At 40.6% G+C, this 18,785-nt stretch overlaps 1 protein-coding gene across 5 annotated transcripts in view; it reads right to left on the reverse strand.

The window, feature by feature from the left end:
* Positions 1-18,785, reverse strand: part of TENM4 (teneurin transmembrane protein 4) — a 1,366,951-nt gene that overhangs the window by 85,825 nt on the left and 1,262,341 nt on the right. For all 5 annotated transcript variants that reach the window (XM_048294397.1, XM_048294400.1, XM_048294398.1 and 2 more), the window contains 2 exons: positions 12,851-13,067; positions 153-272 (listed from right to left, as the gene is read on the reverse strand). In XM_048294397.1, the coding sequence (XP_048150354.1) occupies positions 153-272; positions 12,851-13,067 (337 nt within the window). The remainder of the gene's footprint in view (positions 1-152; positions 273-12,850; positions 13,068-18,785) is intronic.

An 18,785-nucleotide genomic window follows, 5' to 3' on the forward strand; every position in this document is an offset into this window, starting at 1 on the left:
TGTAGCCCCATAACAACCAACAATAACGCATCAACATCTTCAAAAAGGCATCAGTAATAAACATGCTCCTGGAAGGAGTTTCTCTTTAGTGGTCATGGCAATAATGCTGTTACTGCTTCTTGAACACTGTAAATCCCATACAGACATCCTACCTGCCATCTTGTCTACTGATTGTGTATCCAAACAGAGGATTGTTGACAAAGCTGATGTTCACTCCAACTAGAGGGGTCCCATCTGCTGTCATCACCTGGCCTCGAATCACACATGCATGTCTGCAAAGAAGAAGAAAAATGGTAAGAAATAGTAAGTCTGTTTGACAAATGCAGGTTTTTCCTCTGTTCATGTGGCTGGGAATTCCTATGCATTAGAAAGCCAACACCTTTATATCCTGTAAAGCTGGAGCCATGCCATGTGTTTTGATGGTGGGATGTTGCCCTTGAAGGCTTTCTCAGGTGTTGTGTAAAAACTTTCGATACTCAAAGTGAGATTTATGATTACCCTACTACATAAAAGCAACTGCTGCAGCATATACTTCATTAAGTATAAACTTCTGTAGAATTCACAACATCACATTGGAATTTTACAGAGTCATAGAATCTCCTGAGTTGGAAGAGACTCACACGGATCATTGAGCCCAGCTCCTGGCCCTGCACGGAACAGCTCCAAAATCACACCATGTTCCTGAAAGTGTTGTCCAAACACTTCTGCAACTCTGGCAGGCTTGGTGCCATGACACTCCCTCAGAAGCCTGTTCCAGTGCCCAATCACCCTCTGGGTGAAGAACCTTTTCTTAATAGCCGGTAGTGTCTTAACAGTATCGCCCCAATTAAAAGCAAGGTGCATTTTAAAATCAAAGAGAACAGAAAATTACCATGCAGTGCACGGACACATTTAAGGCACAAAAGCCACAGAAGACCCTGACCAAGGCTTGGCAGCTCATTTCTTTCCCCTTTGGGAAAACCATGACAGATAATTTGCCAGGTTCAGAAAGCTTCCTTGCAATCTGCCTGGGGAGCTGAGCACACTAATAGGACGGGCTTTTTCTTCCCCTCTTTTTCTTCCCAAGTTTGGTAGATTGCACCATTTTATAGGCTACATCTATTTCAACTAGTCTGTGCTCTGTAATATGCTCTTTTATCTAAGGATTTCAAGGATCTTTACAAACACTGATTAATACAGCCAGATCAGTATTTTACAGAGAGAGGAAATAAAACATAGAATGATTTTCAGTTGTCCAAGGTCAGTCAGAAAACCTGCAGTAAAGCCAAAGACAAATTTTCTTGGTTCTTATTCCAAAGTCTGTTTCCAGACTTCTAAGTCATTACTACATTGCTACCTTAGGAGCTTCCCATAAAGACAAAACATCACATGTCTGCAAGAGTGTCTGAACCCAATTTTTGGCTGAAGGTAACTATTTTTCTGAGCAGCAACAGCAAATTGTGGTGTCAGTGTGCTAACGTGACCCAATGAATAATTTTCCTAACTGCTGTCCTGCTGGAGAGCAGAGATTGAAAGCCAATGTTTCTCCAGGTGCAGAAGCAGATCTCAGCTAGAGTAAATCATCCCAGCTGCACTTCAACGGAGTAATGGTGCTTTGCTGGTTCACTGAGGCAAAGGATAATTTCTGCAACATTTGTAAAGATGATTTCATAAACACAGATCATTAGGGAAAGAGCCAGTTATCTTCTTACACTCCACCTAAAAATCTGAGATCATATAATGCAAGGAGATAAAGCATAATTTCTATTTAATAGAGGCTGCACAATTTTTACCTTACCCAGTACAGCAAACAGACCACTTGCCAGGAAGTCTTAAACAAAATTCCTGCTGATCTAAATGGAGAGCTCCAGTATTATCAAAAATCACCACAGCGATGCCAAAATGTGCCTGCAATCTAAGATGTGACTAGATTCATATATAATTTTGGAATAGGTCACAGGAAAATTAGATACTGGAAATGATTTTTATGTCACTGAGTTTTCTCTGATGTATCATCATGAAGTTCTTAGGAGCCATGTAGGAAAAGACTTGGACTAAGTTTGTACCTAATAATCCTACAATCCTAGAATGGTTTGGGTTGGAAGGGACATTAAAGATCATCTAGTTCCAATCTGCCTGCCATGGTCAGGGACACCTTCCACTAGACTGGTTTACTCAGAGCCCCATTCACTTGGCCTTGAACATTTTCAGGGATAGGGCTAATGGGGGGAATAATATCCTTAATACTTGTATTGCTTCTCGTGTTAAGGGCTCTAACTCAGCTTTCCATATACAAAAAATGAAAAATAATAATCCATTACAGTACTATGCACATCACTCTCTAAAACACAGGTAGAGCATAACTTGAAAGGATCATGATGCCATGGAATATGCTTGGAAAAATGTCAATGCTTGGAAAAATGTCAATGCTTGGAATAACCCCAATGAAGTCAACACGTCACCATCTGCAGTGCAATTTTTGCGTAAAGTGAATGTGTCTGAGCACATCTCTGAGCCAAGAGCAGAACCTAGGCCTTCTCTTCCCAGATTTTTTAATGATCTGCTCCACTCTGACCCATGTTCTTTTCCATCCTTCAGAGAGACCAGAGAAAGGGTTTGAAACTGCCTTCTCTCAGCTTTTCATAAAATGGGCTGCACGTTTTGTGGAAGACAAGGAATCACTGCAAACTGTTTCATGAATACTAAGACCTGAGTGCGAAGGAATCGGTGTTCTGTATCGCATATTCAAGTAAACACTGTGACTACAAATGTTTTCAAATAATAGGAACAAGATCATACATTTCTGTGAACCCAAGAAGAACGCTTCCACCTGTTCTTTTTTTTTTTCTTCCAAGAGTTCTAAGCAAGTAAAGGAAAAAATACACATTGCAGGTGTCTCTCCAGCTGCCCTACACACAACACATGTCCAAGCAGTTTTAAAGTTCTAAGTAACACTGCAAGCACATTGGCCCAGACCCTCAGCTCAGTAAATGGTGGATGCGCTTTATACCCACAGGCATCTGCTCTGTTATATATCACTGACAACTATTTCTACAACAAGCACCAGCACAATGTGGGCAAACAGAGAACTTCCTCTCACCTTGGAAGCTGTAGAAATGCAGCTTTGATGCCCCACCTTGGGAAAGAGACTCAGTTCCCATCCTGGCCAATGCTCCCCAGCACTCATCCAACTCTGCTAGCACACCTACATGCTCATGGACTCGGAGGCTGTCTCTTCTCAGAGAAGCAGCTTGTCAGCAAGCCCAGCTGCATCCCCCATCCTCCCGAGGACTATAACCATTGCTTTATTTCCATGTTATAAGGAAAGATGTTACCGCTAAGGGGACATCATTCCCAAACCACAGCAATAAAAAGAAGCTGGAGCAAGATGCATGGATCTGAATCCCTTTAAAAGAGGTGGGGATGGAAACTGGAGGAAAACTCAAGCCCAGACCGTCCCTGATGAGACTCAAATCTTCTCCTTTCCTGGGTGATAAAATTTGCCCCACTTGAATAAAACAGTTCACACACAGCACACTGGAAGCAGCTGGCTTCTCTAGTGTCAACATGTCCTTTCTGGAGTCAAGATCGAGTGTCTACAAGGCCCCAAGCCCCCCAGGAACCTGGTTAATGCTAATTTAGTCAGCTATTTCCTTCAGTTGACCTTGGTCTAAATGCAATTACCCTACAAAGATGTTAAGTGGTACTGCTAAGATGCTCAGCTCTGCTAGAAGGTCTCCAAATACATTTACATAAAATTATCTCTCATGTTAATAGAAGAGATTTATTCTATCAGTCCAGGCCTGCTAGTTCAGAGTGTTTTTCCGCAGCTGAGCAAAATTCGATTTCTCATAGCCTGAACCTCATCTTTCCATTAAATTATTAATAGATTCCACCTATTACCTCTGGTTTTTGGCTTGTTTTCATTTGTTTGTTTTGTTTTGTTTCCTTCACTACTCTTACGTAAGTCTGTATGGATTCTTCTTTTACAAGGAAAAGCAGTCTCCATTTCTCCTCTTCTTTAATTAGACTTTTCTTTTTTTCAACTTGTCCATAAAAACTTGCCTGAAAGACCAAATTATTGTCAAAATGCTATCTACAATGCCAGATGGTGCATCAGACGATTTTACACTGTTGCTTTGTGAAGTCATCCTCTAGTCTCAAGAAAATTAAATTAAATTTTTCTGGTAAGATCTGGTACACAGTGGCACAACAGATAGGGGTGCACTGATGCCTTTACGTTCCTATTGCTCACAGATAAATAAAGTTTGACAGGCTGTCAGCAAAATTTTAGCAGACAAAACCATCCTTAGAACAGAAGCCAGAAAATTCCACAAAAGCCATTTCACTTTATAGAAGCACATTAAAGATTTGTCTTTAGTACTAACTCTGATCCAGTGCCTCACAACTTAGACATTGGTCCTTCCAATGCACTTCACTCACAGATGTTTTCTGTCACCACAGTTGGTGACACTATGCTTGGCATTTGGAAATAAGGGAAAAATACTATTTCTCCTAAGCATTTTTCACTGTAAGAAAGAAATACTATTTCTCCTAAGCATTTTTCACTGTAAGAAAGAAATTCCATACATCCTAAATCCCACTTTTTCTGCAAGAAATGTATATTCTTTCCTTGATTGAGGATAGGTGTCATGGGAAATCTCACTCCAATTAATTTCTGTTACTCCTCAAAATACTTCCAACATAACTCATTGGACATCTTCATTTAAAGGTTTCAGATGTGCAAAAATGGTTATCATGACTGCTTAGCCATCCTCAGCCAAGTTATTAATAATAAATATTTTAATTTGACATTATAAATCTCTTTGAAATTACCACTTTCACATTTTATTGGTATATATAAGAATACACATATATATATATATATATATATATGATTCATGCTTCTGCTCGGGATAAAACTTCAACAGAACTCCATAGTACAAAAATCTAGAAAGTTACATTTCATTGGAAAGAATGCTATTAATGAAATTAGATGATCTCAGTTCTATTTCTTCCTCTGCTACAGCCTTTCTGTATGACAGCAGTCATGTCAGCTGGTCTGTTTATGTCTTTTTACTCTACCTGCAAAATAACAATCCCCTCCTTACAGAGACATAAGAAGAATAATTGTAGTAATCTGATAATCCCTTGCAGAGGGATTTTTACATTCTCATGGCACTCATCTGTGATACGCTCAGGCTAAGTGCCTAGAAGTACAGCCATTTGCTACAATCTCTTGGCTTTAGCTTTGGCTGTGGTCTTTTTGCGGAGAGTAAGAGGATAAAACAATATGTACCTCGTCCATTTTGGGTTGAATGTGCCTGTCTAATGTTAAACAACCTCAGGGCAGTCTAGTACCAGGATATATAGAACACTTGGTAGAATGCCAGGTAAAAGCTAAGGGCATCATGATCAAACACACAGCCACAGAGAAAATGCCTGAGCTGGCAGATGAAGGACAAAAGAAGAAGAGGAAAGATCAGGACACAGAGACATTCAAGTTCATTGCTTGTGGCAGTATTTCCCTCAAAAGCGGTCTGTAAAAACAGCCCTGCCCACTTGCCTCTTAGCTGTGGAGAAAAACCTCCTGACAGTCTTTCCTTGAGCTGAGTCAATCCATCTGGCTTTTTTAGTGCAGTTTAGTTGTAAGAAAAGCTTAAAGTCAAAACCTATGTACTGTTCTTAGCTGCCATCTGAATTAAGGAACTAAGGTTAGGAAAAAGAATGTAAGTGATCCTTCTGAAGGTCTCCTTGTTAAAAAGAAAAAAGGCAGCCTTATATAGGAAATGAAAATTGAAGAGCAGCCATCCAGAAAGACAGCCACACTATCATGGATAGCACAAGTGAGTTTGTGAAAGGGTTTGGCATATGTTGGGCAGCTGGGATACAATCCTGCTGGATTTAGCAGGGCCCAATGCAATAGGACATGGAATAATGGTTCTGAACTGAAAGAGGGGAGACTCACAGTAGATTTAAGGAAGCAGCAGTTTATGATAAGGATGGTAAAACACTGGCACAGGCTGTGTGGAGAGGTCATGGCTGCTCCATTCCTGGAAACATTCCAGGCCAAGTTGGACAGGGCTTTGAGCAACCCGACAGAGTCGAAGAAGTCCCTACTCAAGGCAGGGGCTAGATGGCCTTTAAAGGTCCCCTTCACCCCAAAATATTCTGTGATTCTAAATAATAATAATAATAATAATAATAATAATTGTATAATTCTATGATTCTAAATAATAATAATAATTCCCTGGCGCTAAGGGAAGCACCACAACGCCAGTGTCAATGTGGCAAAGGGACTAAACACACTAACGTTTGACCATATCCCAAACGGGGACCTGCTAAGTGGCACTGACAGACATGGCTTGCAACAGATCCTCTCATTCTGCTTTGTGAGCAGCTGATGGAACAGGGACCCTGGAGAAGGAGAATGGGTCATGAAGAGGAAAGTTTTTAAGAGCTCTGAACAGAATCAGTAAAAGAAAGTCAATTCTAAGTTGTCTGCAGCAAGAAACTGCACCTGCCCCATTTGTTTAACCTACTCAGTGAAGGTACTTATAAGCTCCCACCTCTGAAGGATCAGGAGATGCTGATGATTATGTGGGCATGGTCCTTAGCTGTTAATCTTTTGCAAGAAGCCTTCTACAGTATTTAGATATTCCATGAAAGACACAGTAAAGCCAAGTGAATGAAAAGCTCCAGAGAAAACCCATTACTTAAATTGTCTGAAGAAGGACAGGGGAAAAAGCCACATAAATGTTCAGACACTTTTACAAATGTGGCTAATGAAGTTGGTATTTGAAGTCAAAAAAGAAAGTGCTTATTAACCAATATTTATATTAACATCTCTAGATGCAGATTTTATTCTTGCTGCCTCTTTAGATCTGGTCTAACTTGACAGTATCAAACCAGTGGGCCTTCTTCATCTGGTATTTTTAGTATACATGCAAGGACTTCGTTTTGTGACCAACTGCTGTTCAGTTTCTCAGGCTTCCCACTGCATGTACCTGACACCATTCTGCTCTGTGAAGACTTATAAACTGATGGTTCTCGAACATCTCCTTGGGCATCACCTTTTTTCAGCACTATTAGTGACTGCTGGTTGTAGCAGCTCCAAAAGGAAAAGGAGGTATCTTTATTGCATGACAGCTTGGTAACAAGATGTAGTTTCTTTTGAGGACCACCTATCACTTCTAGAAAACCCATGATCATTGCTGTCACAAGAATTCCCTATTGGCTCCATTCCTGAAAGACTCAGGCCCTTATTGCTTTGAAAACTTCTCCCAGGAATTGAACGTTATTCACCTTCTTGATGTGTGTCCTTTCTCTTTATGACAGCACAATCTTCCTCTCTGATCTGCCAAGCAATCTGGCCACTGTTGGAAAGAGATGCCACTCCTGCCATCCAAAGCACCTTGTGTCTCTATGCCTCATTGACTCACTATTTTAGCATCCCAAGATTTCTCAGTTGAGCTATAATGGTAAGGTAGGAGGGTAAAGGGATATGGGAAGGCTACTCAGCAGAGGAAAGGATGCTGATGACGTCTGTGAAATTGTAAAACTGGCTCCAACTGTTTAAATGAAAGTATTTTAGAACAGAGTTTTATAGGAAATGCAACACATAATAAAGTTGGGCTGTGCTTTACTGCAAAGTTTCAGTGAAGAATCCTTTTACTCACACTGTGATTGACCAATGCTTTAGGAGTTGATGACTTTCTCCCTTTCTCCAGTACAACCAAAGAAACACTCTCTTGCTTTGCATAAGGGATCAAAGAAACAGAATCACACTCATATTTTTTTAGGTCTGTACAATCCAAGTCAAGTGTCCAGTAGTACATAAGGTGCAAGATAATTTTTCCACCTAATACTAAATTACGCTTATTTCATGATTTTCCAGAAGTCATTTTATAGCCATTAGTTCTGTGAGAGGTAAAGACTTTATGCTGCAATAACATTCAGAGATGAATAATGTACTCATGTCAAGTCTTCACTAAAAATGTCTGCAGAACTTAGCAGTTCTGGATTATTACAGTATTTTACATCTGGTATTTATTTTGTAAGCTCTGGCCACATATTCAGCTCTGCAGAAGAACAGGAATAAAAGCACTTCCTTTCATTGAATCTGAGGCACCATGAAAACAAAACTGAGTAGAAGAGAAGGAAAAATACATTATTTCCAGGTTAATTATAAAATGATCTCTCTTTTGATGATCATAGGGAAAGTTCTTTAACTACATATAAGCTGTCTGATAGATTTGTAATGATCCAGAGGAACTAGGAAAAAAATGTCCAATAAAATAGATAAGATTTTATGTTTGGGATTATAAAACTGCTTTTTTATATAGGAGGTTTCAACCAATTTAGCAAATAAATGTCATACTCAAAGGACAGACTCTTCCTGATAAGGTGGCTTTTTTCCAGAGGTAAGTACTGTAAGTATTGAATAAATATTAATCAAATATCTACGTGCAGATCCAAGAGGATGCATCAACACCCACACCATAGTTTAGACTCCTAAATCCAAAAGTGCAAATCAGTACCTCTGTAATCTGGGAAGTACGTAGCTCATTAGGAGGTTTTTTTTCATGCTTGCGAGTTTTGAAGGCTTGAGATTTGTTTTCTGCATGCTCCAAGAGCTCCTTGGGACACAGGTATCACCCTTTAATTCCAGGATGGTGCAGCATTTCTATCAGCTGCCTCACTGGACCCCGGCAGCATGCCCAAATCACACTAGGAAGATCCTACTCCTTCCTTTGTGCTTGGTCATAAACATCTAATGTTTTTAAAATACTTTTTTAAAAGCTGCACCCCAGTTTCTAACGACTGCACACAGAATTTACAGAATTACGGAATCATTAAGGCTGGAAAAGACCTCGAAGATCATTGAGTCCAATCAAATTCCTTTTACTGACAGTTATGAAAGAGGAATATAATTACATCATGGTTACACTATCTGTGTTATGGAAAAGAACATAAGTATGGACAGGAGCTTTGCTTTCATGAAGTCCCGCAGGTACAAATTCCACAAAGTTGACATAAGCAGCTGCATATATTGCACTAATTAACTATATGGGAATGATGTTATGCTAAACTCAAAATCAAAAGACAAGGGCAAACATTGGGGAAAAAAAAAGGCACCCTGTACATAGGAAAGGTAAATTTTAGAAGTATGCTTTGCTCTTAATCCCTCTTGAAGGGATTAATTGCCAAAATAAAAACCAGTAAGTTTTTAAAAATTCCTTGTTATTCTGTATTTCAAAAAGCTATGACTTGTACCTAATAAGGAGTTCATTTAAGCAGAAAGCATCAAAAGAAGAACGATGCCTTTGGAAGACAATAAAACTGGGAAGAAGAGGGTTTGAAGACTTGCTGTGTTAGCTTGGTTTAAAATATGGAAAAATATGACCTTGTTTCCATGCTGTGCCACGAGTGCTCACCCTTAGAACACTGGATGCTGTCTAATCTCTATGACACAGTTTTAAACAGATGCAGCATTCCAAGCTGTCCTAACCCATGGAACGGCTGTGCTCCCTAAGCTCCTGCATCGCTTCTGGGTGTCTGCGTTCAGTGGGTGCATCCAACCCAGAGAATTTCCTCCTGCCGAAGGGAACTGCATCTGCCAGGAGCTGGGCCACAGCCATGGGCTGGACTAAGCCAGCTCAGCAGAAATCATCAGGAAAAAGCCACACCTGGTAAGTTTGGGTTTTTTGACCTCTAACTTTGTCTTCAACTAAAGAAGTGTTTCTTATGTTACTGTATCAAAGGTGCACTTTTCTTGATGGAAAAACAGAGAAAAGAGAGAGCACCTTGGTTTCCTTGGGAAGAACCTCAGAAAGATCTGCTGGAGTGAACCCAGAGCCCTCCAAGAATGGGACAAAATGCGTGAAAAGAGAAGATGCTTTGAACATATTCATAGAATCATAGAATGGTTTGGGTTGGAAGGGACATGAAAGATCATCCAGTTCCAACCCCCCTGCCATGGGCAGGACACCTTCCACTAGACCAGGTTGCTCAGAGCCCCATCCAACCTGGCCTTGAACACTTCCAGGGATGGGGCAGCCACAGCTTCTCTGGGCAAACTCCCTCAAAGATAATAAAGAAAACACAGCAATATTATTCGAAATAACTTAGGACTGACCAGCTGGACTACCAACACATTCTGAAAAAACACTTCAATCCCCTCCCCTATTTTCTTAACTCTTCTTTGGCCATGATCAGTACTCACAGTTTTGGTTTTGATGGGGCTTGGTATCAGTGCAGTTCAACTCTCTGACAATAAACTCCATTTATTTCTTTATTCACAATAAAACAGTGCACACAGGCATTTATAGCATACCTGTCTCTCTGAGCTTCTAACTGTGTCGTGTAACCCTCTCCACCTGGATCAGTAAGGTATATTGTACTGCCTGGCACACAAACGGGACACAGAAAGGTTGAGTGACATGTTTACAGATACCTTGTCACTCAGTAGTGGGAAAAAATGTGCAGTTAATTCTGATCAAATTTTTAAACCATCAAAACTAACTAACTTTTTGTATGTAGACTACTGACCTGAGGGGAATCAGGGACTACTCTTGCAGTTGATACCAGATGCTGCTCTCTGATGTTCCATGTAACTCAGATGGTTATTTCTAGCTGCCCAAGTAATCAGAACAGGTTGATACTACTGGCAGCAAGTAGATATACCCAATCTGTCTCAAAAAAGGAGGGGTATAAAACACATTTACTTCAAAACTGACTGACTTCTTTTCAAATTTTCTTTACAAAAGCGCCATTTCTACACATGGTTTTCTGAGGCACTTTAACCTATGCCAACACTTAGCATAAAAGACTCTGTGGATCAGTACTTTAGCCTGCTCTTGCCATTTTCTGACACTGTCCCTCAAAAGAGAACAAATATATCAGGTGTCCTACTTTATAGTCAACTACTTGACACCACTGCATCTTGTGCTACTCCTTATGGTGATGGACAACTAAGAATGGCTTTAAAAACAACAAAGCAAACAGCAAGAGTAAGTGGTTTCAAAATCAATACAAGAATGACCAAGTAGTAGATGAGTACTTGTTATCTATTCATCAAAATGATGTGAAAAGACATTCTGCACATTCAGAATTTAATTTAGCTACTTGCTCTATCATCATAAACACTCATTTCAATATGGGCAATGATTATTTTTCCTTCCCAAACATGAATAATATATAATTGCTGGTATTTGGGAAGAGACGAGGTCTTTGCCTTTATCCGTCAGGGTAATTTATCATTGTCTTTCTTTTTCTTCTGCACTGGTGAGAGAGCTTGTCAGCTCAGCTTGTTCTTAAAAAGCCAGAGTGTAATTCAATAATAAATTCACTCAAAGGCTAGCTGTCACGAGACATTCATTTATTTGTATCCATTAGGTGATCTGCACTGCTATTCTCTCTGAAGAGTGGCTAAGCTGTGGTTTTGAAGCTCAGGAAATATATTGCAGAGATATTCAGTCATCTCCTTCACACTGCTGCCACTTCTGCACAGGCCACACAGGGATGCAAATGTGCCTGGGTTCCCCCAGGGTGATAACCAGTCAGCCATGACCTAGAGAAGCCCGGAAGAGCAGGCTGTAGTTCCTGATCTAAATGATGAGTGTGCCTGTGCCACTGGTGCCCATGCAGGATACCAGACACACAGGTCACAGAGATCCATGTCACCTCTGTATTGCCTGCTCATGGGGGACTGCTCACAGCAAATGACATGGATCCAACTCCAACCCTACCCTGTGAGGATGATGGCATTGGGACAGAAAGATGTAGGAAGTTCCATGATCAGCAGTCTACAGTCCTGATCTGCATCAAGAAGGAGATGGCTTCATTAATCACCCCAGCAGCAAAGGGAGAGGGTTGTCCTAAGGCAGGATACTGGAGCCCTCCATAAGAATAATTCCCTCTTGTCAGACAAACTTTTAAGCCAGCAGCTGGAAGGAGTGATGAAAACAATTCATCTTGCCCCCAGAAGCTACTGTATTTTCATGGAGAGACTGAGCAGCTCCATGGATAACTGGGATACTATCACCTGTCTGTTCAAAAGCAACTGGTGGAGCTTCAGTGATAGTGCTACTGAACAAAGGGCATATCCACACATGCAAATACAGGCAGTCCCATTTGCCCAGAATAACTGGGTCCCAGGTGGTCCCTCCCATGCTTCCCCACAGATCGGTCACTGACCACTGCTGAAGCACCGTCATTTCCAGGGTGACCAGAGGAGCTGTTCAAAGGTCCAGCTTTCTAGGTGGTGAAACAGGCAATTGAAATTACAAAGATAAGCCAACTAAGCAGAAAACCCTTGCAATGGTTGAGTTTATCCAGATCTGTAAGATCTTCAAGAACTTACAGGAATGTGTGACGTCTTTTAAGATCCCGAAAGAGTAGTGGCATTTTTAACAACCCAATGCTCTCATGAGCCTGGACCATGTGCTGTCTCAGTTCTTTTGAGGTCTCTAATATTCACACTACTGATTGCTAATAGCATTCTAGTTTCCTTCTCTTTTGTCTCTGTCACAGGAAGATCTGTCACTGCTGTTTAGGAGACACTTGTGGACAATGTCAGTCACTTGATCTAGAAGAGCTGAATGGATGCCTTTCAATCCTTGAAATAAGGAAAGTGAGGAAAAATGCAACTGCTCGTATGTGCTGGGAGAGAAGCATTTTGCCTTACTGGCTGAGAGGAAATTGTAGATGAAGAGACAGTCAGCAGGACTACATGAGCCACAAAATTCTTCAGGTATCTACTTCATTTAAACAATTTTCATATTCTGCATTTTGCTGCCCTTCCATGTCTTAAAATGGCCACGTGGCTTATGCTTTACCACTTACTGAATCAACTCAAAAATTCACTTACCCGCCTTCAAAAGGATTGTCCCCTGGGATGATGTGAGTGCTGTCCTTGCCAATCAGGAACTTGATTCGATCATAAAAGGAGTGCAAGCTCTGCTGGGAGATGGGGGCTTGCGTCTCCTGGATGATATCCAGGGGGTCCGGGGAGCCCAGGCACAGCGCATTAACGTGGCACAGTGGCTGCAAGCAGCAGTCTGGGTCCATGCAATCCACCAGGCCATCTACAGAAGGGTAAGGAACGTTTTAGAGCAATGGTAACATGGAGTGCTGCAGAGTTCAGGGTGCAAGAAGTCTTTCCAATGCACACAATACAGAAATGCGGATTTTCATCTACATTGAGTAAGGCATGTTCACTTAAAGTCACAATAAGGAACCTAAAATACACATTAATATGTAACATAAATATGCAGTAGTATGTAAAATATGAAAACTCATGTATTAGACTGGGCCCTCAAAAACGTGTGTTTTAGATTAATCCTAGGATGTGCTCTTCCACAACTCAGTCACTTGGATAACTCCAGAGCCCCCAAGGGTTGTTGTGGGTTTTTTTACCAATATACACAACTTCTGTACCTTGATCCTGTTCCTTGTACAAATCACAGACACATTGCATCACACAAAAGCTACCAGGTTCGCTTTCAGCAGGACTAAATAGTGAAAAAAGCCATGGTATCTGCCATGGCTGCAGAGGGATCTATACATGTAATCCAGTAAAATAGAACAGAAAGTAAAGGAGATTTTGCTGGGAAGGTTTGATCTCTTTTGACCTTTGTCACATTGATTTGATACTGACACAGAGTAACAGATGACCTCAAACTCTCAGGATATAAATCTTGCACTTTCAGCACCATTAAATTAATAGTAACAACAATAATAGCAGTGGACACACAGGAAAAGGCTTGCTGAGCATAACCCAGTAAAATGAGGGTTTGCATATCTGTCAAGCCATCAAATGCACAGACAGTGCCACTTCCCCTCCCACCGCCATAGCAACTTCTCCCCATTCATTTTGAGATGCCACTGCTCATTGCAAACAGCACAGTAAAAAGCAGCGACAGGAAAGGAAATACAAAAAAAAGCTCAAAAGGGGTTTGATGAAGCATCACATTTAGCAATAAAAGTTGTTAGCATGTAGTAAAGACAGATCTTTAAATCAGATAAGGGAACTGGATGTTTTTGTTCTGGGGTAATGGGATATGGAGCCCTTCACTTCCAACTCATCAGTTCAAGCAAGACAGTTTGACAGTGAATGAAAATTACTACCATGTGATGGCTGTTCACAGAGCTATGTGAAATGAGTGGTTGGACTCTGTGTAGTTGCTAGGAGCCCCATATATCAGAGAAACCACCTTTACAGCAAGCATCCTACTAAAGACTCCAGCACAGAGGCAAGAAACAAACGTGCCTGGAGAGCAATGCTGTCCTGAGAGGTAGTTACCTTCTGAAGTGGGATAAAATCTTTAGATTTCAGAATAATGGATTTTTTATCTCAAAGAAACAGTAAATTAAAACAGTTTGTCATTATTACTGCTTGTGAGCTTCAGTTTTGTCTCAGTTTTACCAGTATGAATTAGAAGTCCTTTCACTAATGTTATTGGCATTACTTTGTATTTACTGCAATATCAATAGGGTGGAATCTTATCTTTTATTGTTCTGGTACCTAAGATGGCTCACACATCATGGACTTGGATTCTGTTACACCTGTTCCAATGTTGGAATATTTTAGTGTTTAAAACAGCACTGACAACATCATTTCATGTGGTTACTCAGAGGCAGAAAGCTGAACAGCAAGCCTGGTCAGGGTTCCCAGAGCTTCCTGTGTCCAAGTAGGTCAAAGACAGTGAGTATCTGCTCCATGTACATGCACATGTACACACACACACACATACACACACTGGGTCATTTCCACAAGTGCTCTGCACTTGCCATTAATGATAATGGGAGCACCATTAGGCCAGAAAAAGTGCTTTGGAAAATCCCATGTGTTACCCTTACCATCCCAATATTCCTACACCTTTATAACTCCTTGCAAAATTGCCACAAAAATGTTCATCTCGGACACTAAACCCACCCACTGGCCTTTTCTTTTGATGACTAGTGGTAATGAAAAAGAACAAATTAGAGTTTCTTTGCCCATTAAAAAAACATTAGATCAGTAGGATTCTGGAAAGTCAAATCTCAGATGGAGTTTGAGAGACCATTCCCAGAATACAGACCTGCTTAGATGTAATAGGCCTAGCCTCAGCTACCTACTAAAAAAAAAAAAAAAAGAAAAAGAAACAACAAACCAGACTTGTTACTATATTGACTACAGTTTCAAGCAAGATAAAATGTTGTCTTTTTCTCCCACAGATTAATAATGTTTTCTAAGGCTACAGACACTTGGCTGAAAGGATGGCAAACCAGCTGTACCATACCTCTTCATTAACCTGTCTTTTTTCTAGTAATCAGAAATGTGTTTTGGTGCCTGAAGCTGCAAGACAGAAAGAAAATGCTGTCTTTGCATGAAACTGTAGATAAATGTTTGAAGAATAGATGCAGAGGACAATGTTTTGAACAGGTGAGAATGATGAGGACTCATCTGCAGATAAGCCTTTCAACTAATTTGTTTTGGACCTTTATGGAATAAATTGAGGACAACTACACCAGAAAGGCTTGTCACTGATGTCCTAAATTCATCAAGGCACTCAAGGGCTGAAATGGCATTTAGCTACTCGACTTCCTCTAATACCAAGAACACTTTCAGGACAAAGCATTTCTTTAGCTTAGGAAATGTAATGGCTATTTTTGTCTGAGTCATGTAGAACATCAAGAGTTAAGCTATAAACCAGGTCATAAGTAGTGATATCTCCATGTGAATACTGTTTTCTTGGGTTTTTTTAATTGAATGGTCCAAAAGTCATCCAAGTGGTGCCCTCCAGTGAATTCTCAGGAGATACAATGACATTGTACACAGCTATGACTTCTCATACCCAGACATCTCTCACTGGATCTGTCAGAAGAGTGAGGATAAAGTGACATTTGCAAGAAGCTCCTGACCCATGAAGAGCAAGGTGTGCAGGGAGCTGCATGGATTAATGAAAAATAAAATCAGAGCAAAACAGAACTCTGGCTTTACCTGTCCAATTCAACAAAAACAAATGTGGGAAGCCAGCACCATCAGCAAAGGAAAATACGGCAAGATACGATCTCACAGAAAAATATGAAGTTGTAATACAGAGCACCTTTGAAATTCATAAAGCATAAAGGTGAATTTTCATTAGAAATCACTGCGAATTTTCCAGAGATAGGTAACAGAGGGAGGTGAACATGGGATCAGCGCCCTCCCCACCCCAAGTTTTGCAGCAGCAAAGCCACAGAGACCCATGTGGATTCCTAATTCCTAATTCCAGTAGCTTCCAGAGCACAGGTAGGCTGCACAGTAAATTCTTAGTTATGGACACCTTCATACAGCTCTTGGTTTTAAAAAGTGACAGCTCCCTTGCTTTCATATAACTGTAATAGGACCATGGCATTCCAGAGCAGAGAACACATGTGTTGCTGAATTATCTCTGTGAAATGTTTAAAGTCTTGCATAGGGGGATTACTGCAATTCATATGTTTTAAGGCTACTGTGATCAGCTTGTCTGACCTCTTATACCCATAGACTGTTTTTTTCCCACCCAGAACTGGATTAAAGCCTGTATTTTAGAAAAATATCTCGTATATCAAAGAGAGCTGATTATAGTAAGTCAACCACTTCCTCCAGTAAGCTTCTGAAATGCTTAATTACTGCTAGGGACCTGCATCTTATTTCAAGGTTGGATTTGTCTAACTCCAATATCCCATGGCTGGGTCTTGTTTGGCCTTTGTCCAAAAAGTTACTAATAGTTCCTTCTGCCCTGCATGCTCTGATGCCTTTTCCATGCGCAAGTACCTTCACACAGAGCAACAATTCATTCCGAATCTTTTTTCTGAACAGCTGAGGAAGATCCAACTTCTCATTGTAAGGTTTATTTCCCATCCACTGGACTTTTTTTTGGTGTATGATATTCTTTGATCTCTTTCCAGTAATTTCACATCTGTTATGTGTGGACACCAACACTGGACACAGCACTGTGTCAGCAGTTTTGGGTGCAGAAAAGAGACCACATCTGAGCTGCTGGGCTTCTATACTTCAAAGGTTCACAGAGGTGAAGGTGCAAGACCCTTGCACTGAGAACTCATGTTGAGACAATTACCTCCAGTGACCTCAAAATCCTGTTCTGAGTCATTGCTTCTCAAGAATCTCTTAACCCTCCAGTATAACATCCTTTCTTTGTTCCCAGGGCTATTTTGCATTTTGCTGCATTAAGATACATTTTGTTTGATTATGACCTTGCAGTGATGCGAGTCAGATCACTCTGTGTCAAAATGATCTGGATACATTATTTACCACCACACTGAGCTTTAGGTGACCTGAAAATTTTACCAAGAGAGATGTAAACTACATTCTAAGACAATTATGAAAATGCTGAGTAGGGTTGGATACAACAATCAGTTCTAAGGGATCCCTGGAGAAACAGCTTCAATCATGGATGCCTTCCAATTAACAAATTAATTCAGAGATGTGTTACTAAGCCAGATTTTAAGACACCTCTTGTGTTCCTTATTTCCATGCAATAGGAATTTTTACATCTTTGAGACCTTTTATGCATCCTATATACATGTGTGTGTCCTTTTGGCAGTCCTGCTAAAACCAAACCCAAACTCTTGTCCCACTTCCTTTGCATGAAGCCATGCAATAAATACCTTCTTTGATCTTAGCATTACCATGGGGTGAATCAAACCACTGTTGTTGTGAAAAGGGAGCCACTGGAAAGACACTGTCACATCTGGTAAATAATGTGTTCAATGGTTTGCATCTTTCACTAAGACTCATGTAATCATAGAATGAATCAGACTGGATGGCACCTTTACAGGTCATGTTGTGAGCCCTGTCTCACTCCTTTCAGAGAGGGACATGAAGGAGAATGAACTAGGCTCAGCAGAAACCCTTCCTTTTCTGCCAGAGGATAAAGCAGCTCCAATTTATTCAGCCAACAATATATTTTAGGGGACCAAGACCATTTTTATCAGATAATCTGTGCTCTGTATATCACTAGAGAGTGAGTTTCACTTTGGGATGGCTCATCTAGCTTGTATTTTGTGGGTGAAGTTGCAATTTTTTTTTTTAGAATGATGCTCTGACTCCCTTAAAGATTGCAAATCCACCAATCCCATTAGTGAGCTCTTCAAAATACTGCTTTAGACTGCAAACTCCCTGGGAGTAGAGACTGTCTTTTTATTTTCTGTTCACAAAACATCTGTTCCAGTCCCAAAGGGCTCTGAAGTGTCAGCACAACCCAATGAAATAACCACAATTCTCATTAAAGTTTTGCATCTGCAATGTATGTTCAGCTTTTTCTCCATGGGAGCACTGTTTCATGGAAGGAGCTGAATTCCAAAGGTATCTGTGTCTTCTTGGAGCAGGACCTTGGCCTAACAAGTATAATATTTGCATAATACCAGTTGGAAAGCACCTGATACTGACTGACTTTAAACACTCACTATGACTACCCAGACAGCTACATTAGATAATGACAACAGATGGAGATGCTGACCTCACTCAGGAATTTCACGAGATACTCCGTATCACAACTGCCTTCCACAAATAGTCACCTGGATGCCAAATTTAAGAGGAGCTAAAATTACTTGGCTTTCAAACACTGCTTGTGACCCACCACTTTCTGAAAATCATGTCCTTTATGATATTTGTCCATGTGATGCATGCAAAAAAATACATCCACCCAAACCAACGAGAAATTTTGAAACTCCTGCAAAATACTCTTCAGCAGCAATGGGGCTACCTACTGTCCTGGCATTCCTTGAGCTATTGCTGCACTTGATGGCTGCAAAGAGCTCACAAATCCCACAGCAGT

This window comes from Corvus hawaiiensis, chromosome 2, assembly GCF_020740725.1.
Source record: "Corvus hawaiiensis isolate bCorHaw1 chromosome 2, bCorHaw1.pri.cur, whole genome shotgun sequence".
Taxonomy (NCBI): Eukaryota; Metazoa; Chordata; class Aves; order Passeriformes; family Corvidae; genus Corvus; species Corvus hawaiiensis.